At 43.0% G+C, this 26942-nt stretch overlaps 1 protein-coding gene across 14 annotated transcripts in view; it reads right to left on the bottom strand.

Moving 5' to 3' along the window:
* Positions 1-2853: 2853 nt before the first annotated feature.
* MEF2C (myocyte enhancer factor 2C) overlaps positions 2854-26942 on the bottom strand; it is a 173783-nt gene continuing 149694 nt past the window's right edge. For 9 of the 14 annotated variants that reach the window (XM_079995648.1, XM_079995655.1, XM_079995643.1 and 6 more), the window contains 5 exons: positions 15782-15954; positions 12666-12689; positions 11451-11580; positions 9761-9896; positions 2854-3548 (listed from right to left, as the gene is read on the bottom strand). In XM_079995648.1, the coding sequence (XP_079851774.1) occupies positions 3227-3548; positions 9761-9896; positions 11451-11580; positions 12666-12689; positions 15782-15954 (785 nt within the window). In that variant the 3' untranslated portion in view covers positions 2854-3226. The remainder of the gene's footprint in view (positions 3549-9760; positions 9897-11450; positions 11581-12665; positions 12690-15781; positions 15955-26942) is intronic. The other 5 variants (XM_079995647.1, XM_079995646.1, XM_079995644.1 and 2 more) reach the window with 3 other exon arrangements.

Here is a 26942-nt window from a genome sequence, read left to right as displayed (position 1 = left end):
TGTCATAGTGCAATTCTCGCTTGTACACTGAAAAAGTATTGCTGACTAATGAGCAATGCACAGCAAGAGTGTTTATTAACAGGTAATAAAGGATAGGAGGTCCTCCATTCTCTCCACTCTTCTTTATACTGGCAATATATCTATGTGGGAGGTAGGGATAATTTAGGAACAGCAGCAGCACCAGCTGACTTACGTCACTGAAGTACAAGAAGTTTACAGTACTTGGCTTTCTAACTCGTATTCCTCCTTCCCAACTGAGAATATGTGCTGCATCACTTGCAGAGCTCAGCAAGGCTGATATGCAGGACTTGTTTGGAATGCCCCATGTCAAGCTTCAAATACGGTAAGTTGTGATGAAGACAAAGGGTGTTTTGACCTGTTTGCAGAGTGCCTTTCTTATCCTACCAAGAAGCTACATAGAGCCTCACCACCATCACACACACACATCTGGGAATAGAGGGACTGGATTCCTAACAAGCCTCAGTCTCAGGATTATTATTATTTTAAAAGAAAGAAAATGAATTAACTACCAATCACTTGCCACTGAAGTTCCACACGAGAAGGAAAAGATGCATTCGGAATGAATGACGCTCTCTTTCACGCAGTGCTATTTCTGCTTAACAAAACATGTCATTTCATAAGGGACAAACTCAATGCTACATGCAGGTGTAAGTTCCTCCTAACATTATAATTTTTTTTCTTTAAAGAAAAGAAGTCTCAAGAGGCAGCCATCAGAACAGAAATGGCGGGTGGAGAAGAGGTCCTTCACTTTCCCCCTGTGGGACATGTTTCTGCTTGACAACCGCAGTTGCTTTCCTCCATATTGGGGTGATGGTGGAATGAAGGTTTGGAAATAGCACAACATGGCTATTCTTTTTGCATGGTCATGAAACTGTGGGATGCCTGAAACTGACACAGCAATTGATTGGGACTTGAGGCCATCTTGTCTGCTCGTGACAAAGGCAGTGCAAAACATGACTGCTCTTGAGTGGAACAGTCAGCTCCTGTGACTCACTAAGAGTTGCTGGGTCAGACCTGCACGCTCATCACTTTCTGATTGCAACACGAGACTAAGTAAAGATCCCAACACAAATGCAATACTTTTCACTGCAGATGGATCACCCATTCTGCTTTGAGTCACCATAATGCTGCATGACCAAGACTGTCATCCTATAACCCGTTTACCTGGCAGTAATCTCCACTGAAGACTGTGCTGCAAGTGATGTATATGCATATATAAATCAGGCCTCGGGTTCCATCAACTCATCTTTGCAATGAGCTTTAGAATTGGTGTGCTGCTGTTCCTGTCCTCCATTATTTTTGTCTAAGCTAGAAGAGATATTCCACACTTGCATGCCAAATCACATTTCTGAGGTAACGTAACCTTCCTTGGGTTTAAAAGACAGTTACACTTGGGATAGCACCTCCCCTTTTAGGTAACTCCTTCTTGGATTTTTATATTTACTTCCACTTCACTTTGAAGCATGGGAGTCTGAAGGAAGGGTGGCGGTGGCAATGGAAAAGCATATGAAATGCGGAGCAGGCTAGTTTCTCACAAAAAAGAGAACAGTGCCTGTTCATTTTGCCTCCTATCTCAGGTCCTAAAAATGCTTTAGACTTAATATTTAAAAAATACCCCAAAGAGCTGAGGATCAGGATATTATGGTTCTTAGGGGTGGGGAACTGCCTCCTTTGCCTTCTCCCACCATGGATGTCTATGCTTTGAAGGATGCTACCCTAAACTTCCTTTCTTTTTTTCCTCCAGGTTGCAAATCAGAGCAAATCTGATGAGGATGCCAATTTTGATGAATTTATGGAATGAAGGCCAAGCTGAGTCAGATCATGTTGTGATCAATATTTTCAGAAAGCCACAAGTTACGCAAGACATAAATAAAGTAAGAAGAGGGCCTCAAATGTGTAGATCAGTAGGATGGAGCTGATCAGTATATACAATGGATCAGAAAACTGATGGCAGATGGATTAGAATTATATGGGCTGCTATAGGAAGGGGGGGGGAATCTAATCTTTTGCAGATTAGCCTTCAACAGCTGACTGATACTGTAAAATGTATGCAGATTAAAAGAAAAACCAAAAGGAGAAAAAAATAGTTACTTAAATGTGCAACTGCACAAATATAATTCCCCCACTATTAAGATAACAAAAAACTTCTGCTATTACCATAATTATTATATATATTAGAAAGCTATACACAAGCATGTTAATTTCACAGATTTTTTTTAAAAGATTCTTAATATTTTATATAATTAGAAATACACATTTCAAAAACAAAACTTCTGCAAAGAGAAAACAGTTATCTTGGTTAGCAAAGCATGGAGTTCTTCATGGCTTAGGGTAGTGCTTTCTATACAAAAACAAAAAGTCCCCTTTCGTTTCTTTCAGGGATGTTTAAAATATTGGCGAAGCTATGAAGGGGAAAAAACACATTTTGGCTTAAGTAGACTACAAAAAGCCACAATGCTTTGCGAACTCTGTCTTACTTTTTAATATGAAAATAAGGAAAATGTAATTTACATATTTTTATATTTTTATTTAATAAGTGATGCAGACCCAGAATTTTAAAAATTAAATAGGTTAGCCCTCAAACTATTTTTTTTTTTTTTACAAGTATGGTCCTCTTTTAAATGCCATACTCCAATAATACGCCAACATATTTGTGTGCATTTCAGATATATTAGGTGACCATCCTTTTTCTTTTTTTACTTGGTCACCCAATTTCTGGGTCTCCCAAAACGTCTGTACATTTTCTATATGTTGCATAACAGCTGCTTTCTCTCTCAGTAAAGATCTGCCACTGTTGGGCAAAAAAACGTTTCCTTTTTTTCCTCTTTTCCCCCACCTATTTACATGTAAATAACGTTGAACCTGCAACATGACACTATCTATTGTAACATACATTTTGCAAAGGAGCACAACAGTGAAAAGAAGTTAACCTTAAAACCTATTTTGTACAAGTGTTCTGTTGTACAACTCAAGTGCGAAGCTTATCTCAGCATTGCTGTTTATCTTTAATATGGTATCACTGAGGCAATTTAAAAGTACTTTTACAAAACAGAGTACCTGACTTTTCCCCCCGCCCCCACACGCACAGCACATATAATGCATATCGACCCCCGCCCGCCCGCCCTCTTCCCCATTAAGGTATAGCACACGCACACACACACACACACTGCAAGGAAAAAAAAACCCCTAATAGCTAATAATGTTATCATGTTGCCCATCCTTCAGACAGCCTCATGCGTTTGACAGAGGGGCTTTCCCTTTCGTCCGGCGAAGGTCTGGTGAGTCCAATGGGAGAGTGGAATTCGTTCCGGTGATCCTCTCTATCGCTTCCGTCATACGAACTACTGCAACTGCTCAAGCTGTCAACAGGGGATCTTCCCGCCTCGTGACGCGTGTGCTGTGGGTATCTCGAAGGTGTGGTGGTACGGTCTCTAGGAGGAGAAACAGGTTCTGACTTGATGTTGAGGCTTTGAGTAGAAGGCAGGGAGAGATTTGCATTCTGAGATAAATGAGTGCTAGTGCAAGCTCTGTAGGAGGAAAGGAAACCCAGTTACAGACTGAGGAGGCAGAGCCCCCCGGAAATGCACACGTAACACAAAACAACAGCTCAAAGACTCGAGGCCGAGACCGGGGCATGCCAGGAAGTGAGGAGGGCAAGGGGTGATATTATTTACAGAGGTGGAAGTGGCCCCATTGCAGGGGTGGAGCCATAACCCTACTCTCTGGCAGCGGTGGGGAGGTCAAGGCTGTGTGGGCTCGCTTGTGGGAATGCGGGATTGGTGCCACTGGTGCATCCGCACATCTCTAGCCTCCCTCGAGCCCTTCTCAGGAAGTGGCAGCAGGGCTGCTGCCAGGAAGCTAGTGTTGCGGCTCTGCCCCGCCGGGCCGTTTGACCTCGTGAACGCCTCGTTGCCTGTCGGAACTGCAAATCACTGTGGCCGCTTTGAGAAGAGGTTCGAGCCAGGATGCGGCAAATTAAGAAAGGTCAAAACTCAGACCACACTTTCCAGCAACAGCGAGAGGGATCCGCACTCTGTACTCTCTAGTGCACTCAAAAGATTAACCTGGATGTGGGAGGGGGAGATTTAAATCCTTGCTCAACAAAGTTCTCGGAAAATTCTCTGGTGGTTCAGATGTAATGCTAAACTATTGTTTAAAGTTTACATGAATGAGCACCAGCGAGCCTTGGACTCACGGGCTCTTTCCCTCCTCTCCTCCTCCAGCTTGTTGTATTTCAATAAATCATAGTTTAAAGTAATCAGAACTTGGAGTAGAGGTGAAGCAGAAGCATGCAAGCCCAGGCCTTGTTCATAAACGATGGTTTAGCATTACTTTTAAACTGGGTTATTATCTCGGGTTCTTCAACATTTTAAAAATAATTTCCCCCTTTCTATGATGACAGCCCTATCCCCAAGTTCTGCTTCCAAAGCTCAATAACCATACAAATGGAAAAGGGGTGGGGTGGGCTATGGAGGGAAAGGTTTGCTATTTTTAAACAAAATTAAAAATACAGCAGATGTAGACTATTAGTGGTGGAAAGAGGGTCTGTGTGCTCAGTGAAAAATGGTGCCTAGGAAAATAACATCTACCATATTTTTCGCTCTGTAAGACGCAGCAGACCACAAGACGCACCTAGTTTTTGGAGGAGGAAAGCAAGAAAAAATATATTCTGAATCCCAGAAGCCAGAACAGCAAGAGGGATCGCTGTGCAGTGAAAGCAGCGATCCCCCTTGCTGTTCTGGCTTCTGGGATAGCTGCGCACCCTGCATTCGCTCCATAAGACGCACACACATTTCCCATTACTTTTTAGGAGGGAAAAAGTGAGTCTTATAGAGCAAAAAATACAGTACATCTCTCTATGCCTATATCTATATAGCTACTTTAAAAAGTGTGTGCGTGCACACGCGTGCGTGCGTGCGCGCACACACACACACACACACACACACACACACAGACAGCTGTAAAACTACTGTGTTCCAGTGGTGTCACGGGCAACAGCCAACATGCTCCACAACAGAAATTACCGGTACATCTGTGGAATTACTCTCTGCCTGCCTCTTCAGAGGAGGGATCAGGCTGTCCTGATTTCAGCTTGAAGTGTACTGAAAACCAGTATGACAAAACCAATTTGATGATAAGTTGCTATGGGATGGGGCTGTGTGTGTGTGTGTGTGTGTGTGGAGAAACGTATGTCGATACTGCTGTCAGCAATGGCACTATTCTGTCACACCCACTGCTCTACTTCTGAATAATACCTCAAACCTGACAAACCTTATAGAAGTGTTGTGAGAGTAAATGAAAGATAAGAATTCAAAAGCACTCGTTTCAATTAAAGAGACTCGTTCAGGTTGGCAGTTGCAGAATGCGCAGGGCCACCCCAAGAGCTGTTTGCTCTTTGAATATCTCCCGGAGCAGGTGCATGAGTTCAACGGGAAGTATAAATTAAATGTTGACGGTAGGAAACAGTCTGATACGATAGCTATGTGAAATGTCTAAATTAAAGTGAGATTTAATGCCTGCACTACGGAGTTTCTTGCATCTAAAGGCAAAGACTGTTCAGATGCCCTCCAACATGTTCAAGGAACCTGTGAGATGGGGGAGCAGGACTACATCTTTAAGCCACAACCCCAACAATGTTGACTATGCCCCTCCCCACTTAATCACACATGCCCCTCTCCTTTCCTAGTACTGTAACCCTGAATGCAGTTGGCTAGAGCACAGTTAGTGGGTGCTATACCATTCTGCCCCTTAAAGGTTCTATGGTTGTTGTAAGTGTTTATCTGAACAGCTCTGGAGACACCGACCATTTAAGCTGGCCAATTACGAGTGAAATCACGCTCCGGAACCATGCATCAAACTGAACTTTCAGCATGCTCCTACTTAAATTTGATGTGGGCTTGATGTGCTTTGCACATGGTAGCCCTGTGTCACCCTTTCTGAGCATAGATTTGGTTGCTCCTTTGAAGTGAAGTGAAAAGTTATCTGCAGGGGAGACTCCACTTGCACATGAATATTTGCACCCGGCTCTGGCAATCTTAGTGGGACACCCTCCCAAGCCAAGAACTGGAGGATTGTAGCCAATATCTATCAAAATTTCTGCAAAAACGCAAAAATAATGCTTTATCTCATGTGAACACATTTGTACTTGGAATGATGTGGCGGTGCTTTTCTCACTAATTGTCACAATGTTTAATAATGAATGGCTATTGTTAGGCAACAAAGAGAGAACCGAACGCTGCATGGGTAATTGCTTTCATCTGCCCAGCATTCAGCAGATTTTTGTCAAAATTGGTGCCGTTATCTTCCCAAACAGAAAGGACAAGTGTGTTGGCCCTACAGTTGCGATTGTGTGAGGAGCAAATGGAAGTGCAGCATTTCCTCTGATAGGCATTGTTTGGGGCTCCTGAAGCCAATAAACTCAGGATGTAATCCCACGTACACTGTCTTGTGAGTTTGCCCAACAAGTTTCCCCCACGAGCTCGGTGGGGCTTGCTTCTGAGTAAACATGCACAGGACTGGGCCACAATGTAGTTAAAGTACTGTGCCATTAGGTCAAATGAGCCACTGAAAATTTAAAAGCATTTCTTGATGCTGTAAAATAGCTTTATATAAAACATTTTCAAATCTGTAAAAGTTTTAAAACACCAAAATGATCCACTTACAATACACATTGGTGTAATAGAGAAAAGTGGATGATGCACTTGTTATTTTCAGAATTTCTTATTTACTCACAGACTCAAGTAACTCTTTTTTATTCCAGTGTCTACTGTTTCTTATCCCCATCAGATTAGAATGTCATGTTGGATAGGGTAGGTTTAATAAAGGTTACATTTGCACCTACAAATTTATATTGTTTCAAGAAACTCTTTTTGTTCCAGTGTAATTCTTTCTCTCTCCCCCCCCCGCCATAGTATTTCTGTTGTTACTCTACTTAGTATGGACAGGCTTGTTGGTTGTCCCTATTTCTCCCCAAATTTATCCGAGGGTGCATTATACTGCATTTATGAAAGGCACTGCTTAATTTTAGAACAAAGGAATTAATGCATTCTGAAATCTATTGAATAATCTCTGCTCCCTTAGTACCTAACATTATTCAGTGGATTTGGTTTCTGTTGATTTCCAAATTATTTTTCTTAGTAATTGTCTGTTTCTAATATGTTTAAACCAGCCTATATACCAGCTTGGAGATTATACCAAGCCCAAATAATACTCAGTTTCACTAACCTTTCTTCTGGCTTGGAAAAAAAAAGCTCTTTCAATTCAGGGGTGTCTTGTGGGGTCACTGAAAGTGTGGTTAAAGGTCACCCCAAAGTTAAAGTGTGGTTAAAGGTTGCCCGTAAAGTGCTGGTTTCTGTCAAAGTTAGAATGATGAATAAAGAACAATTTTTCCAGGTAAAATTAGGGCAGTTATTTTATGACTGCATTGGAAATTGAGGATAGTGCATGGCATTTCTTTGAAGGCTTGCAGATGGTTTAGCATTTAATTATTACCTTGCTTCCTCAAACAGACAGGCTTGTTGCTACATCTTATGGTGAACTACTGAAAGCAATTTGTTCATTGATATTAATGCTACTTGGCACAGGCTTTTTCATTTCTTACATCAAGCCTGTCCCATTCATGGTATGTAGAAGTTCAGCTCATAAGAAAAGTCAGCACTTCAGCTTGTTTGCTCTTTTTCATTTTGTATTCTGCATTTTTTGTTCCGTTACAGTTGTGCAAATTTAGTAGTTTGTTGAAAGTTTCAAAGGTTTGCAACAGGCTTCATTCCTTTCAAGAAAGAGCTCTCCTGCAATAGCCACTAGAGGGCAGGAACGGATGCCCTTTAACTGGGAAAGAAAACTGAGCTTTGCTTGCAGGCGTTTAGGTTGTGTTCCTAGAATGGAATTCCAAATAAGTGAAATGTGCTTGTGCGAGGATGGCCAGATAAACATAAGAGTCAACGTGAGGTCACTCGGCAACACATCAGGCAAAGATACACAGCAAACTGGTAGAGCAAAGTGTTAAAAAGTTTGAGCAGTGCTAAAGCTTTAGTTAAAAAAAGTAGAGGAGAGATATATATTAGAATTCTAAATAGTGAAACAACCTTTGTGTTAATAGACTGGAGAAGGGCTGGGGTGGGGGTGTAAGGTTGCATTTGAACTGCCTTACCTGCATTCAGGTTTTGGATATTTAAAATATGACTTTTAAGCACAGTTGAAATCAGGGGCAGATTAACAATTTGGAAACTGCCTTATACCAGAGTGCAGGCATAACTCTTAATCTCAGGGTTGTGGGTTCAAGCCCCATGTTGGGTGAAAGATTCTGCGATTCTTTGCCCATTTCTTCCAGGGCTGTCTACCCTGCCCAGCAGTGGCCCCCCAGAGTCTTAAGCACAGATCTTTATTATCTGCAACTTAATCCCTTTTTAACTGGGGAGGCCAGGGACTGAACCTGGAACCTTCTGCATGCAATGTCCACCCTCCCCCCCATTCTCCAACTCTAGATCCTTACCCTCTGCAAACATAAAATGATAGAAACTGCTTGACCTGAAAAGCATCTGAGTATTAACAACATGCCTCCTGCATAAAGGATTCCTGTCCATCACTATAGTGGCACAGTGACAGGCCACTTCTGGACATGGGTTGTTATTGCTGCTCTGAGCCAAGCGAAGAGAGGGAGGGAAGGGGGAAAAAGCCCTCCTTAACAAAGCAGCCCAATCTCAGGTGGAGCCAACACTTCCACACCACGGCAGTTCAGCTGGAAGAGACTATGGGGCAAGCAAACTCAGTCGGAAGTGGGCAGGGAGTCTGGACACATTGAACTGCACACACCCCAGGAGTTCAGTGTGACCAAATGACAGACATCCTGCATCGGGTTAAGTACTTAATTTGTTCTGGAGGTCCGTTCTTAACCTGAAACTATTCTTAACCTGAAGCACCACTTTAGCTAATGGAGCCTCCTGCTGCCGCCGTGCCGCTGGAGCATGATTTCTGTTCTCATCCTGAAGCAAAGTTCTTAACCTGAAGCACTATTTCTGGGTTAGTGGAGTCTGTAACCTGAAGTGTATGTAACCTGAGGTACCACTGTATCTGCATGATGTATCCATCACTGACACGTCGCGGGCCAGCCAGTTTATTATTACATGTTAAACTTGGCTTTTCAAATGAAAGGGGCTTTCTCAGTAGCTTGCAACCAGCAGAACAACTTTTATTCGTAGAAGTGGGAATATGCAAAGGGGATAGGGCCAGGATTCCCAGGCTTCATTTAAAGACCAGAAGTGATTTGGAACTATTGTCTGCCAGGATGGGGAGGAGAAGGGGCAAGATAGCAGAGAGGTGGGTGTCGATTTATTGGATTGGCCACACCGACCTCCCTGCAGCCTCACCTCTCTCCCTTCCTGGAGGCAACAGTGACTCACCTGCTGGGAAACTAGCATCCCGGTTCTGTCTGTGAGCTACTTCTGACAAGGACAAAGTAGATACTGCCTCTCTGACAAGACTGTGGTCTCCATCTCCTCTGCATGCTACACCCTCCAGAGTCAGCATTTGCATAGGAGAATATGGATCCTGTTCTCTGATACTTCTTGTTACTGAGCTGGGTGAGCCCTTGTTGTTAATTCACCCCGGACGGGACTGTGCTGCTATATATCAACTCAAGAGACAGGGGTCTGCCCCGGGGGGAATAGCCATTGTTGTTTCACTCGGACCACCACGATGCAATATTCAGGAGCGCACAGCACTTGCTGATGTAGTGACTTACCCCAGCTGACTGAGGGCAGATGGTGGCATGTTATGTAGGTGTTGTTGTTGCCAGCCGGTTACTGAGCCCAGGTGGAGAGCACTGGCAGTGTTAAAGCCAGAGAGCGATGACAAATCTGCACTGCTGAGTGAGTATTCTAGGTGCAAGAACAGAAAACATGCCATTATTTAAAAGTCATGGGAAAACCTGATATACACTTGCAGACCTAAGCATTTGCTCTTTCAGTTGATAAGCCATTGTGCCTTAAGTACTCCTGTGGTATCAAGCTGTATCAACTGCCCCAGCAAAAGCTTAAATTCAGGTTGTTATCTTGGGAAACAAATGCCAACTGAATCAGATTCTCTGTATTCCTGGAGGACAATTTTTAAATCTTCTGCATACATTTGTTACCATCAAACACAAATGTATGTTGAAACAGGAGCCAGCAATCCATTCACTCCAGTGTCATCTTATTGAATATGGCCTGAAGTGAACAGGGTTTATTGAGGATCACTGGGAACTACAAAGTGAGAATAACGTTGGCATCCAAGCTCACAGGCCAGCAACCTCTGAGGCTGGGATCTCATCAAGGGACCTCCTGTGAACTTTGTATGTGCAAGCCTTCAGGTGCAGAAGGGAACAAGGCTGCACAATGTCAGCTCTTGCAGTCTGAAGACTGGGGTGAATTCTAGGAGCCCGGCCTTCAGCTAGGCCAGATCAGAAAACACTTCTGTACTTAAGGGTCCAGCGCTTGGAGATCCTGTGCTGAAGAGCGTCCCTTCCAGGTGAAGATTTGGACACATCTAACCACAGCCCAGGGACGCAGGTGGCGCTGTGGGTTAAAGCCTCAGCGCCTAGGGCTTGCCGATCGAAAGGTCGGCGGTTCGACTCCCTGCGGCGGGGTGCGCTCCCGCTGCTCGGTCCCAGCGCCTGCCAACCTAGCAGTTCGAAAGCACCTCCGGGTGCAAGTAGATAAATAGGGACCGCTTACTAGCGGGAAGGTAAACGGCGTTTCCGTGTGCGGCTCTGGCTCGCCAGAGCAGCGATGTCACGCTGGCCACGTGACCCGGAAGTGTCTCCGGACAGCGCTGGCCCCTGGCCTCTTAAGTGAGATGGGCGCACAACCCCAGAGTCTGTCAAGACTGGCCCGTACGGGCAGGGGTATACCTTTACCTTTTACCTTAACCACAGCCCAGCCTAGCCCTGACAGACTGTGCAAACAGATGGGTCCAATTTAAAAGATGAGATGTGCTGCTACCACTTTTCGACCACACCTTTCTGCTGCACAAATGGATGCAGTGTGGGAGTACAAAAGATGTACGACATGAATTGGACAGATGCATAGTGGAGCACATCAGAAATAGCACCGAATACTTGAAAACCTTAAGAACTGGGTAAGCATCAGGTAAGAGCTGTACCTGATGCCTGGTGGTGAACACCAGTTTTAAGCTTCTACGGAAGCTGTTGAGCAAATGATGAAAATCCAAGTGGCTCACTTAACGTAATTTCTTATTGAGATGCACAATAAAAAATACATCTCTATTCCTATGATTCAGTTGACAATTTATTTATTCCTGCATTTTCTGCCAGAATGGTACTCAGAGAAGTAGTGCACAAGAAGACATTTCAGTAGTACTGAGTAGTACTGTCAATATCTGGCTTTTCTCCCCCCCCCCCATCTACATTGCTTGCATCTTATGTGGAAACTTACCGGTACCATATGTTGTTGAAATGGCTGATGGGTATCCTCCCATCCCTTGCCCTGGCAAAGTAGGAGTTGCCACGGAAACCACTGGGGTAGCCAATGACTGAGCAGACTGAGAGTTATTTATCCTCTGATTCTTTTAAAGTAAGTAAAATAAACATATTAATGGCAGGGTGCAAAACAGTCGAAATGAGCTATATTTAGGTGTCAGATTTGTTCATACGATATACAACTGTACACAAGATTTCACAAAATTAATCATTTATCGTTTGGCTTTTATGAACTCTGCCAATCCTTATGATTTACAATCTTTCAAGAGACCACTTGTCTCCATAGTAACCCATTACATCAGAATCTCCTAGGTAACCAAACTAGTAACATATAAGATTCGCCCCCACCCCACCCTGACACACTAGTAAGCCAACAGGCTATGATGATAACTAATTATATGTAACTTGCATTGTTTAGGTTTTTTAAAAATCTGGTTGTAAAGTATTATTAAAATGACGGCATTTTACCCCAAGTCAGCCATGCTTTAAACAGGTATATATGATAGCTTTGTCACAATATAGAAGAGCACTGAATGCACACTTGATTGAAAGCAGTGCAGTGCAGATAGACTGCACATGTACATGGATGCACACCCAAGTCACACCCACAGTTCCTGGCCCAGCAAGTGGCATGTGCACAGAAGCATGCTTACTCATACAGATCTCTTTCAGAGTGTTGTATGTTGCAAATAAGCAAGCCACTGTATATGAAAGCGTAAACCTGCGTGTTCACTTTCCACCAGCAGATGGTGCTGTGACCACTTCATTTTCATCAATGGCAAAAGTTACTTGAAGGATATTTAAACTATTTTTTGGTGGTTTTTTTTTTTTTAAAGGATAAGATGTTTCTTATATTTTCTTGGTGTTGGCTATTAACATGCAAAAATTCAGCCTGGGATACTTAAATGTACAGAGCATTCAGTGTGAATATATGAAAGTTGGGGAAATCGGAAGATGAAATCCCTAGAACAGCAATATTCTTTCTAAACAGGAAGAGGATTCAGAATCACTCCCAACTCTTGAATTATAGGATCTGACAGAAAGTAACATGGCATTAAAAAAAAATATTCTGATAAAACTTTTCATGGTAAAGAAGCTTTCCTACTAGCTCAGTGAGGGCTGGCAAACAAACTGTTTTTGCATTACTAAAACAAAGATCATTCTCACTTACCAAAAGCAGATCAACATCCTCAGACTGACAGCATAAGAAAGGAGGATGAATAATTAGCAAAAGCAGATATTCTAAAGTATGCCACTTTGCTATTCTATAAGGCATAGATCTATTTCAAAGCATAGCTGGGGTGACCCTCTCTTTCTCTCTTAAACTGCTTACTCCAGAGTAATCTCGCCATGCAGTAATAACCTGAGCTGCTCTCATTAAATTATTTGAAGCTCACAGGGCCTGTCTCTGCTGAATAAAGCCTTGCATTTAGTACCTCCAGACATTTGCCTCAAAGGTGAAGACCAGCTTTCACCCCAATCAAGTCTTTGTTTTGTTAATTCAGCCCCAGTGGCTGCAAAGTACTTGGTTTCCAGAGACCCCACCAGGAAGAGAACCCCTTGAAAATGTTCCTTGGGAAAAATCATTTGATGGAGATGCCGTGTCACTGTCTAAGTCATCTGAAGAGCAGCCTATGAGATTGTACTTATATCATTGCTTCAAGAGCGGAGTGCTGCATTTAGGGAGTTTTACCTTGAGTGCCAAATTTAATTCATAATGCATAATGCTAGGAGCGAAGATAGAACTGTTTATATTGCTTGCCATTTTACATGAAGAAAACAAATATTATCTGCGTCACTTACACGTGCCACCTTGATCTTACTTATTTTTTTATTTTATTTTTTAAAATGCAGTGTGAAAGCCACACATTCTCCACCTTTAAAATCAATGGGGGTTGTAGGGTGATATGTTTTCCTTTTAAATGTTAGATTTCTGGTAAAAGATTCACATTCCACTATGCTAATTTGTAGGGAATTAAAAGACACTAGCATGTCTCATGGACTTTTGATGGCTTGACAGTATCCTAGTTCTATTTAACATAATCTGACGACACCAAATTAATAATGCCCCCCCCCTTAAAAAACCAATAATAACAGAAAGGATTTTTCCGTGAAGAATAATTGCTGTTTCCGATTATTGAAAAATGTGACCCTGGTTCCAGAGTGGAAGATTTAAAGCTTCACTTTTCAAAAACATCACTTCTTGAAGTCGTTCAGTGAAATAAAGAATCAACTATTGGTCTTCTGCAAATCTTTGGGAAGAAGCTTAGAAATTCCTATTGTGATATTAACAGAGGAAACCGTGAAACAGAAGGAAGGTGGAAGTTGCTGTCCAAAAGATATAGGTCCACTGCTTTTTTCTGGGGGTACGCAGGGGTATGCATACCCCTAAACATTTTGTGAATCTAAGTTTGGCCTCACTGAGGGGCAGTATTGCACTCTCCTGGGGTGAGGCCAGAATGTACATTTTCCCACAGGGAGGTACAAAGAAGGCCTTTGTATGAGCCCTAGGAATAGGGGTAGGAGGAAGGCGTCTGTCGCCACTCCTAGGGAATGTAGAAAGAGACTTTGTGGCAGGGGAGGCGCCCATCCACACTAACCTACATGTCCAAGGCTGGGAGCTATAGTTCAACAACATCTGGAGGGCCACAGGTTGCCTACCCCAGTTTGTCCTGAAAACTGGGATTGCAAATTGGGATCAAATGCTGTTTGGCAACACTGTGTTGCTGCACGTTTCCTGGGTGTAATGACCAGCACAGGAGCCCCCCTTGGAAGTTCCATCTCCCTCGGATGTTTGGACGGTGGTGGCCCAGGAGAGGACCAGCCCCTAAGTTGTGGAATTCCCTCTCCATAAAGGTGTATCTGGCTTCTTCGCTGTAGAAGAAGAAGAGTTTGGACCTGATATCCTGCTTTATCACTACCCCAAGGAGTCTCAAAGCAGCTAACATTCTCCTTTCCCTTCCTCCCCCACAACAAACACTCTGTGAGGTGAGTGAGGCTGAGAGACTTCAGAGAAGTGTGACTAGCCCAAGGTCACCCAACAGCTGCATGTGGAGGAGCGGGGAAGCAAACCCAGTTCACCAGATTACGATTCCACCGCTCTTAATCACTACACCACACTGGCTCCCGTACAGCTTTTGGTCTGTGACAAATGCATGTTTTCAGGGCCCACCCGATTCCAGTGACTGTGATATGTTTGGATTTTAAGTTGTTCTAGTCCTCCCTGGGACCTGCTGGCGAAGGACGGGTATTAGACATAACAACAAGAACAACAGGAAGAGGAAGTTGTTAAAAGGGAAGAGCTGTAGCTCCATCATAGCCTGCAAGGAGAAGATTCCAGGTTCAGTTCCTGGTCTGACCCTGCCTGCAACCCCAGAGAGCTGCTGCCAGGCAGACTTTACAAAACTGAGCTACGTGGACCAATGTTCTGACTCGGTACAAGACAATTTTCTGTGTTCCTCCTACTTAACAGCTCAGAGCATGCAAGGGGATATACCCATTTTCCAGGCTTGTTCACGTAGTACCAGACCATGGTTTGATGTTACATCTTGTGTTTTAAGGTTTATTAAGCATGTTAGTGGAAAGCATACCGCACTGCAACCCCCATTGATTTCAAAGGTGGAGAATGTGTGGATTTCACACCGCACCTGTATGTTCGCTTTCTTGAACAGCCGTCCCAGCAGTATCAAATACACTAAGAGAATTTTGGGCTTGATCAAAAGGCTAAGGCTGTCAAGCAGCTCTTTGATGGAGAGCCATGGGCTTTCTATCTACCACTGCTCATGGTGAGGCAGGCTTCCTCGCAAAGTGGTAAAACAAAAAGTAGGAAAGAAAAAGACTTGAAGAAAATAAATACATTAAAATCGAAAGGAGGAAGGGAGGGAGAGAGAGAGAGAGAGAGAGAAGGGACCTACTCAGAAGACAACAAAATTTATTTGAAACTACCCCTAAGGCCCTCTGCTATCCAGAATCCCATCAAACAGCCCCATCAAACTTTATGTACAGGGACTTTGATTTCATATGTGTTCTGAGAAGTGATAATTAATTTGATTCAGAAACAATGTAACTCTTAAGTTTGATTCAGGCTTTTTACATTAGATTAGATACATTTTAATTAGATATGACTTTTAAGTCTTTGTTTTGTTTCAGTTTGCTTGAGCAACTCCCTTTTTAAGCAAGGAAGCCTTACAACAGATACATTAGACAAGCCCTTGTGTTCGATCCCCCATGGCCTTAGTGCTGCCTGGGAAACTTCTATCTTGAAGGGGAAGGATGAAAATGTGTTACCACAGATGGCATCGTGTTCTTGCTGCCTGGTGGAATCAGCACTCGGAGATCTGGTTTACGGTTGTTCATTCCCAAGTTCATGGGAGGAGGAGACTTTGCTTGCATATTCTTGTTCAAGTTGCCAGGTGAGACCAGCAGACCTGGTGAGTTTCGGGGGTTGCCATACCCGTTCCCTGTGGAATTTTGAAGAGAGAGAGAGAGAAAAAAAATGATAAGGAGAGATGCGGACTGAAAAACGCTTCTTTGGTACGTAGGCTGACACTTGAATTCAGTTAACACTAACATGCCCCCAGAAATATTGCAATCTCCTATATATTCGGATTATTTCAGTGGTCCTGGAAGAAGAGTCTGCGACATGGGGTGGTTGCAGATTTCCCATTCCATTCAGAGCAGCACAATGTGGAATGTAGTCGGATATTTGTCACTGTACACAATCCACCAGAATGTTCTCTTGCACCACCTTCCTTTTAAGAAATGAGAGCCACACCATCTCCTGGCAATGATCATGCACAGGTCCCATTTATCTCATTGAGGCATGCATAAAAGAACACCCTAGCGGATTGTGTCCCATGTTAATTTGTGGGAGTAGGAGGAGAGGGTATCATTTATCGTTTTACTGTTGTTGGCCGCTCTGAGCCTGGCTTCGGCTGGGGAGGGTGGGATATAAATATTTTTATCATCATCATCATCATCATCATCATCATTTGGGTTTCCCATCTCAAAGCCAGAGCTATGCGAAACACCTGAAATACAAGAGTACATATCACATGGAGGACACCAACGGCGCATGGATGATAAGAAGCGTCAGATAACGGAAACACTGTGCTCTTCTATGAAATTGTGGCCTAGGTACCAAGTGGAGCAATGTACTTGAAACAATTATACATTCCCTAATTCAATAATACACTGACAGGAAAGGCAGACGGTCCTATGTCACCATTAGGCTGTGAATCAACCATACAAATAGAATCAGAAGACTTGCTAAACTACTGAAACACATAGTAGCCAACAGTGATCAGCTGCCAAATATATTCTGTTAACACATGGGAGCTGCAACGAAAGGCTGTACAGTAGTGTGGTGTTGTTGCCCCGACAGCCATGCCCTTTCCCAAGTTCCATGTCCTGCATGGGACAGTCAGCATCTGGTGGGGTCAGTCCTTATACAAATGTTTTTGGGGATCCCCTTTGGTTCCCCCCAAGTTTATTTTTCTTCTTCTATGAGTTTTGGAACCCCCGAAATCTATCTCTTGCCCTTCAATGGTTCCACTTTAGCTACAAAAGGATCAGCACCTATTAGTGCTGATAATCCTGATAATTAGTAAATAGGATTATATACTATTCTCTTTTTGACCATATGCAGATCCAGAGCAGTTCCCTTATTCTGCGCCCCAACTCTTCACCTCTCTACTGCTATGTGGATACAGCCTGAGGACATGACTAGATTGGCCCCTGGCCTGATCCAGCAGTCTCTTCTAATATCATTTTTGCTGCTTCAAATTAGGCAGCAGAATGCCAGTCCTTACTTTTGCCCAGTGTAAGGAGGCCAAAAGTCAAATTCATCAACACCATCAATTAAATTTCTATCCCATCCAAAAGGGCAGAAAACAACATAACAGATTTTTTAAAAAATCAAATGCAAATACTTTAAAATAGCAATGGCATCCTGTGTAGGGAAAAGACACCACAGATTCTTCAATGAGAAACTGGGGAAATATCTGCGTAGCCTTCAGCCTGGATACCCCTCTAGGAGCTCAAACGTCTATATCACAGCCCTGCCACAGCCTTGTACTTGGGAAGCATTTCTTACCACTTGACCAGGAAGCCATAAAACTCATTCGGTAACTCTCAGAGCTTAACCTACCACACAGGACTGATGCAAAAGTGAGTGGGGGGGGGGGAGAGACTGGGATATGCCCAAGCGCACAGCTGTGACCCCTCTGAAGGAGGCAGTTAGGAGTATACATACACAATTAATAACAATGCGCATTATCCAACTAACTTGCTCTGTTGTCAGTGCAAGGATTTATGTCCATGTAACTGAACTTCCCTCCTCCCCCTCGCCCAAATCTGCTGTGGAGGGTGGGGAGAAAACCCAGAAGAAATATGAGGAGGGCATGGAGTGCATTTTGTTGTGTTGGGGGGAGGGGTTTCCACTGCGCAAGTGCAAATCCTTGCACGGATGGAACAAGTTAGTTGGATACTACCCAATATCCCAGGTTTCTATTTCCCATTTCTCTCTGTAACTATATAAAGATAGACAGCTAAGACAGACAGACGGACAAAAAATGTGGGGGAGATTAAAAATAAAAGCCCAAACTTTTTTTAAGGGTCCTAACAGGTATCCTGGTGACCTTGGGAACAAATTGGGTTGCCCGAGGCAACCAGGTGATTGGATTATGCGTGCTTGTCATATAGTATCGAACACTGAACTGAATACAACCGAGTGTGCATTACTTAGAAGAAAGACTCTAACCTCAGACAATATTGCAGGGAGAGTGGGGGTGGGGAACAGAAGCAGAAAGAACAAAAGAAAACCCTTCTTGGATCAGGCTGTTTTCATGGACAAATACAAGAGGATTCTGCCTGACTCACTCCTCCCCCCCCCTTCAGGTTTTTTTTTTTGTTTTGAAACAAAGGAAAGTGCAGCAAGGCTATAATTTCCATGGTGGGGGGTGAAAGGCTGGTGGGGGGGGGAGAGAAATAGCAAAAAACAACTGGAGGAGGACTAGGAAAATTCTTCAATGCTTCTCCCTTCCTCCACCTTCTCCTCTCTCCCTTCCTCCACCTTCAGAGCTCGATCCTGAACGCTGATTTCAGCAGGAGGAGTTGGCTGTGTGATTTTGAAAATACCCCTCTATCTCATCTCTGCTGTCTTTTGCTTTTAAGGCTTTTACATCCTGACATTCAAGCATCTCCGTATTGTGCTAATTTGGTGCTTTCAGAAGCAGCCCCTTCTCTTTCTGCAACGGCAATAATAACAATGATAACGGCTGGCACGGCACTGCAATTAGCACCTTCTCCCAAGCGCCCAAAAGCTGGATCCACCTTCTCGCCCATGAACGCCACTCAGGGAAAAGGAGACGCCTACTAAAAAGAAGAAGAGGAAGAAAGCCCCAAAACATATTTACTCCGGGACTGGCTTCCCAACTCTCCTCCTTGGGGCTTTTGCTCACATTTCATTGACTCTCCCTCCCTCCCTTCCTTCTTCTCCCCCAGCGACTTCTGTGCCAAAAGCCACCTGCTGTGCGGTTGCCTAGATAGCTGGAAGCCTCAAATCTAAGGGCACATTTTCAAGGCCACCAAAAGAGTTAGCCTTTAATCACCCTGTGTTTCAGAGAACTCCAGTGGCACATGGAATCCTGAAACCCTGATAGAATTATTTGAAACGTACAAGTCTGAGATGGTGCTTAATAGCAGGGAATCAACAGTGTTTGCCAAAGAAAGTCTCCCAAACTCTCTCGCACAAAACACAGGCACAGAGAGCTGCTAGGCAAATACAAAGAAAATAGGCTTGCTTTACATTTGCCAAAGGTAAGATAGTTAAGACTAAGGCAGAGGTGGCCCTCCAGATGTGGCTGGACTGCAACTCTGGTCACCCTGGCCATTGGCTACGCTGGCTGGGGATCATGGGAATTGGACTTCAACAACACCTGCAGGTTAGCCACCCCTGTTTAAAATCTAAATCACATTTCAACATAGGAAGACTTCTTTAAAAAGGCATCAAATTGCATGGCAATTGCTTTTAGACCCAACCAGTCAAATAATCTGTGTCCAACAACACTGAAGGAAAACTGTACCACAAATATTCGGGAAATTCTTAAAACTACAAAGTTAGGGCCAAAGTTTCAGGAAGTTCTGCCCTTGTACAACGTATACTGTACATAAGCATAAAAAAATTATCTTGGCATTTCATTTCCATGTAGCATGCAGAGGAAAGCTTCCTGGTGCAATCCTAACCACGTCTACTTAGTAGTAAGTCTTGCTGAGTTCAATGGGGCTTACGCCCAGGTAAGTGGGGCCAGGTTTGCATTATGTACTTTAATGTATTCTGCTAGTTCAGATTTCTGATTGGCATTACCGGTGACGCAAAGAAATGTAAAAAGTAAAGGTAGGAGTTCACTGTAAAGAAATGCAGGAATGCAGGAATGCTTTGCAAACAAACCACATTTTTTGAAATGGGATTCAAATAATTATCCGAATCTACAATTATTTTTGGGAACATTTTTTTTTTAAAGGAAAGAACTAAAGGCATATTTACGGAATTCAGGAAAGTACTATAAAGAAGACATGAAGGAAGGCTTGGTTTGATAACAATATACATAAAGGGACTATTTTTTTCTGGAAAAATATGTTGGCCATGCCATATAATGCGTCATGACTAGCAGTTGTTCAGAGTGTGAATGTGGCGTTCTTGCATGTGTGCAATTAAACACACGTTGCACATAATGCAATTTTTAAAATATAACAAATATGTATATGTGTCTGTCTTTATACTACAAGAGTCTGATTATTTTCCTGCTTGTTATTTTAAGGAAGAGAAATGGAGTGGGGTGCAGGGGGAGGGATTCTTTTCTACAAATGATTTACTTCAAATCAAAGCAATTTATTTAATACAAAAACGCAACACCAGGAATGCTTTCCTATCATTTAGAGACGGTGCCACTTAGAAACACCAATCACACAATTCTTTATGTATTTACCTACTAATGTAAAATATTTTGAAACGTGATGACATTTCCTGCATTTGTATTTTTAGAACATCAAATTATTTTAAAGAGCGACTGCAATCTTCTCCTTACCAGCGGATTTCTGCTGTTCTTGGCACATTGTGCCAGCTAGCAATTTGGAGCCATATAATGACTGTTTCTCCTTCCAGCCACCAAATTGTTATGCTTTTGGCAGAATATGGGTCCCGGAATGTAAGGCTGTGGACTCTAAACCAATGATATACAAACCCGTCATTTGGAAATCAGTGATGAATACATGCATGTGGCCTGCAGCTAAGGAGAGCCTGCATTTAATCTGGATGCTTAAACCGCATCCTCCTCTGTACGCTGAAAGCTTTGGCCTCTACTGAGGCAGCTTTAGTCAAATGCACTGGAGAAGAAGGTGGTCTTGGTTAAATTCAGATGCAAAACAACTCAAGGGAAAACCCAGCAGCAACAAAATTGGAGCAGCCCTTCTAATATAGAGATCAAACCCTTCCTTTAGCCTGTACTTTAAAATTACACTTTGCCTGGACGGTTATCAATTTAAATGTGACTGTGTGCAGAACGGTACGTTCCACAAGCCACTAGAAAGCGCAAAAATTATATGCCCTGTACGAATGGATTTCCTGATTATAAATTAGGAGAAAATGAAGACCAGATGAGATCTCGGCTGAGTTTGCGTTGCGTTTTCATTCGATTAAAAAGCTGTACATTTGCTGAAACAGTATATATATATATATATATATATATATATATATATATATATATATCTACACACACACACCCTCAACATTTATGGGTATCACTTGCACTCAGTAATGACAACAAAAACAGAGGAAGCACAAGTTTCCAAAGGGCATGTGTCAGGAGGTGTAAATTTATAGTCTTCCTCAGCCAAGGTGCTTTAAGTGCAAACTTCTCCTTTCCCTAGACCCTTACAAGAACTTGCTTTTGGCTTTATTGACTTTATTGAGCAAATTGTGTTTACAGATAGTTTATTTCTTGCTGAGTGTAGTGCTGCAGCAAATAACCACTTTCTCCCGGAATGCCCTGGGAGCCCTTTGTACGAACCAAAGTCACTGCAGCGGGAGAAAAGAAATGGAATGTTGTCTAACACCTCCTTCTTTTTTGGTCACTGCTTCTGCTCTCCTCATTTAAGGGGAAACAGTCAGAGCTTTGAAAAGGACATTTTGTTAAATAAATGAGCAGGGTGAACTTTGTTGACAGGACACCGCCACTCCCCATTTGTACAGAGATGCCTAACTTGATAAAAAAAAATCCAAAAAAATGTAATTTCTTTAAAAAGCTTCCCTACTACCCTGAGTGAAACAATATAGATAATGAATGGATCTATATTGAGATACATTGTCTATAATGAGCAGGGTTCAAATCCCCCCTCATCCCCCCTCATCAGCCATAAAACTCACTGATTGGCCTTTGGCCAATCACCATCTCTTAGCCTAACCTACCTTACAGGGTTGTTGTGATGAGAAAATGGGGAGAAGGAAAACAATCTACAGCACCTTCAGATCTTTGGAAGATATAGGTTGTATATAAAGGTAATAAATAAATAAAATAAATGTGATGTATTTAGGAAGGCTCTCGGCCGGGGGGGGGCAGGAGTAGGGAAGCTTTATCAGGCAATTACTGGCAGACGTGGCCAGAGCAAAAAAGTGGGTGGGGCAAAAGGTGTGACTCTTGTCACAGTACATGTGACTCTACTGTCATTCAAGTTATGCGCAATTCAGACATCTAGACACTCTGCCTCTGAAAACTAGTTGCAGCAAACTGCAGGTGGGCAGAGTGCTGTCGCACTCATTTCTAGCTTGCAGGCTCCCAACAGGTATCTGGTCGGCCACTGCTGGGCCAGGTGGCCTGATTCAACCAAGCTGTTCTTCTGCTCAGGCAAGTAAGCAGCATTACTGTAGTTCAAGGACAACTTCCAGCCATGCAAAAGCACTCAGGGAAGGGGTGCAGCAGGGCTGAGAAGAAGAGGTCTGGGGAGAGTCCTGGAGGCCAGATAGAGAGGGCCCAGAGCTAATATGAAAAGAACTCTCAGCATCCTTGGAAATTGAGTGAAGGGAGGCTGGGCAGGAGAAGGGGTATTTACATTTTGTATGGAAACTCCCTCCCCATCCCACTGCATGGAGACAGATAATTCTTCACCCCTAAGGCACACAGGTGAGTAGGGAGATGAGCTACATTGGCTTCCAGGTCACACTGGGCCATTGCAGAGGATTTGCTATTGGGGGAAAGTAGCCCCCATGCATGCCACGTTGAATTCCCTGGATGACAAGACAGGATATTAATCTTAGCAGGTTTTTGATTTTTTTTAACTAAGTTGCATCAAAAAAATAAACAAACATACTTACAATTAATAATGTGTTGACTCACAAAATCAAAAAGGAAAGCCAGAAAACCATGCAACTTCTGAGCCTACAATCCAGCTTCATTGCCACCCACCCCATTCCCCAAGAAGCTAATTGAAGCTTTCTACTCACATGTTACATCTGTTAAGCATTTCATAGTACATTACCTTGGCTAAGTGCAAATAGCAAAGGAAACCCAAGTGGAAACAAGGAGAGAGAAAATCTTTAGAAGTAACTTCTGATTCCCACACCGTTTTTCTTTTTCTTTTTTTACTAACAGCGTCAGTTCTTATGTTGCTGAAACGTGCACAAGAAGGAAGCACTTGCAGGCTTGGGGAAACCCCAAGGCTGTTAGATTACAAAAAAGTTTCTTAGAAGAACCAACCAACCTACAGGTAGGGGGAAACCCCCAAGGCAGCCAAATGGGGACTGAGCATGCTCAGTGGGCTTGGAATGGTGGCTGGCAGTTGGAGGCAGGAGTGGAATACCAGAGAGGTCTGGTGGTGACTGGAACAGAGTGACTGGAAACCTAAACAGGGGAACTTCACAATGAAATGTTTTGTTGCAGGTCCCATTTTTTTTTTTTTTTAAATCATTGCACAAATTGCTTTTCTATACGGTTTACCTGTGGCCCAGGAGTTCAAAAAAGGGAAAATTTAGCATCAATGGCCTGCATCTTCTTAATTCAGTATAGCCCCAGTTTAAGCGCTACTTGTTTGACTGCCTCTCAAAGCCCTGCCAGGAGCTGCCAGGAGCCTGGGCTATCTTGCATGCAAGAGAGTTGCTCTACCAGTGAACTAAAGCTCTTCCATGTATGGGTAAGAGCCAATGAAACGAATGAATTCTGGTGATAACATTCAGTGCAACCAGCACTTCCAAACCACACTGTCTCTCACTGCCTGTTAGCTCCTGCACAGTACTGTATGCAGTTTCTCTTTATATAGCTGCACCCATCTGCACTGCCGACTGGGGAATAAGAGGGGCTGCCACGGTCAACCCAGTGCTGTACTACTACAGAGACTGAGAAGACAGAACAGTTTTTTGCAGGGAAGGAAGCATTTGAAGGCAAAGTAATATTTTTGCCATGCATAAAGTGCAGAATCAGGATCCTGGAGTTTTTTTTTTTTGTGAGGAATGGATGTTGCAGTCAATACTACTATCAGTTTTGCAATCATAGGCTATGAAATTTATGCTTTATAGTTTCTTAATGGTATCTGATTGGGAGGGGGATGGCAAATATATTGCTGTAATGCAGGAAAACATGTGTTTCCTATATTCTCTGCTACTAATTGCATTGATTTATTTGTTTCCACTTCAGCAAAACTGTTTTGTACTATACCTATCACATTATCTTGTTTACCTAGGAGCTCCCCACCCCACGGCCAGTCAACTCAGCAATAGCATTTTAATTAATTAAACAAGCCACTTAGAAGTATTACATGCTGATGTCCACATCTGACTCTTCTTTTTTTTTTAATGGCCATAGTCTTAAAAGGCTTAAAACATCAAGGTCAACTGATTGAATGCTGCAGTCCTACAGTAAGGGATTGTAGTTTTACCGCATGGTTAGGCTTTACGGTTAAGTGTAAGCTCACTTGGGAGGTTCTGACACTTCCAATTAGGTGTTTCCAAAAGGAAGGCATGACATGGCTCACATTACTCTGTGCAGCTTATGCAAGACCCACAATTCCCTGCATCTGCTATATGGGCAGGTAAAAAGCTCTATTTATATGGAAGCCATTTGTGGGGGTTGGGTAGGATGGTCAAATCAGCCAATTTTGGTTTCTCTAAGTTTCTCATCTGTCCACTATTCAGTTCTCCACATTTCTGCATCAGTTTGCATCTTTTTTTTTTAAAGGAAGTCATTGTGAACATTCATCAGCATTCTTAACAAATGTATTTTGCCTATAATAACTGTTTTTTTCAAAGCAGTTTCTCCTAACATGATGCAATTTTGCATGTTAGGGTTCCCCCCCCCACTAACATATGCATTTTCCATTCAGACTTTTACTCCACTATCTGCATTTTTGTACAAGTTACTTGGCTGGAGAACTGCTTTGCAAAATTCAGAGAAGTGCAAAAGATTGCTGCATTTTTGGTTCATGCATCGTTTCAGAAAAGTGCAAATCAGGTAAACTTGCCTTGAAATGTGAACAGAATCAAATATCTCCTCCATCCAAAGGACTGTGTGAACGATATGAGTCTTGAGTATGCATGCTTTAAGAATCCTTGCTAGATGTGGAAGACTCAGGTTTGTAGCACTGGATACTGAATGTGTGGGCGCAGAAGCAGAGGTTTGCCACAGTGACAGGTGCTCTCTGTTCAGTGCTCGCCTTGCTTTTTAGAGCCCTTGCCATTCCTATAAACTGGAGTCCTTTACAGAAATGAGGCACAGAGGAGGACCACACCTGCTGAGCCTGCCCTTGACATTTGGTGCAGCATCTGAAAAGGGGAGCTGATGTGTGATGGGAAACTTTGCACAACTGGGGTTCCTGATCATGTGGAGAGCCTGCTGGAATACTGTTCTGTGCACAGATGTCAGAAGATGGATGGGGCACACAGCAGTCTGATTCTCCCTTCCACAGTGGTACCTCTAGTTACGAACTTAATTTGTTCCAGAGGTCCGTTCTTAACCTGAAACTGTTCTTAACTAGAGGCGTACTTTCGCTAATGGGGTCTCTTGCTGCCGCTGCACCGCCGGCACACGATTTCTGTTCTCATCCTGGGGCAAAGTTCTCAACTCGAGGTAACTCTCCCAGGTTAGTGGAGTTTGTAACCTGAAGCATTTGTAACCTGAGGCGTTTGTAACTCGAGGTACCACTGTACCCTAAACACACACACACTTAAAAAACTTTCCCAAACACATCATATCTCAAGGATGTTTAGAACCACAGGGGGAAACTGTAATACACACACAGACACACACACACACACACACACACACACACACACACACACACAAATCAAAATCAAAACTAACATAATCAAAAAGGGTTGATGCAAATAAAAGCCCACATCTGTAAGAATATTAACACATCATTGCAAAACAACAAATCAGGGAGTGCGTAAAAGGATTTTTCAAGTCTTTGAGGTGGTGGGGATTCAACATCTCACTCTTCCAAACACTCCATCCTCACAAGTATGGAACAATTCCTGCCTATCCCGGGGTTTCTCCTGACCCTCCCAGAGCCAATTTCAAGAGTGTGTGGAGAGCATGCAGGGCGTGAACAGTGGGGGAAGCCCCATTGTGCAAGTGAAGTTATTGAGAAGGGTATTTGCTGCTAGGGCTGGTTAGGGGAACCCCACCCATAACTTCCAAGTAAAATATTTAGAAGTGATATAAAATATTTTCCCCCAGATTAGAAAGAACAGAGAAAGGATACTAAAAAAAAAAAGGATATTAAAAAACAGGGGTACTAAAAAAAATTAGCATACTAAAAATATATGTGAACTTCTCCTTTGTTGTTAAGCATACCTCTCTTTGTTATTATTGTTGGTGTTTATTCGGGAATTCCCACTTTTGCCTCTGGCCATTCTCACCATTGGCACGAGGTCCCTAGAAGAAAATCTACAAAGAGTCCCCAGCCTCTTCTTTAAAGCATTACACGTGAAATAAATAAATAAATAAATAAATATCACTGCCATTACTTTCCAAGTTCAAAAGGTTGCAGAGACCACAAGCATAAAAATAAAGAGTTGGGAAGGAATCAATCCACGGTGAGATTTTGCTGCTGCTTCTCAAACTTCCCACACTTTCATTAGCAACAGAATCCAACAACAGTTGCCAAGTGCAAACGGCCTGTCCTGGGATGGGCTTGAATCCAGCAAAGCAATTATGCAGGTGATGAATCCATATCTGATCTGCTCCGTGGGCCCCCACCCCTCAACAGATGCAATTTTCACACAGAAAGCAAATTACATTAACTCTCTCCCTCTCTCTCTAGTGTGGGGCGGGGTGGTGGTGGTAGCTTAACTTTCCTAGAGTGTTAAATCAAACAAGAAAAAAGAAAAAGAAAAGCTAATTTGACCAAACACCTTCCTGGAAAATACAACTTCCCCTTTGGGGAAGCATCAAGGGGAATG

This window comes from Podarcis cretensis, assembly GCF_951804945.1.
Source record: "Podarcis cretensis genome assembly, chromosome: 11".
NCBI lineage: Eukaryota > Metazoa > Chordata > Lepidosauria > Squamata > Lacertidae > Podarcis > Podarcis cretensis.
Note: the sequence above shows the minus strand (reverse complement) of the source record. Positions and strands in the feature narration are given on the sequence as shown.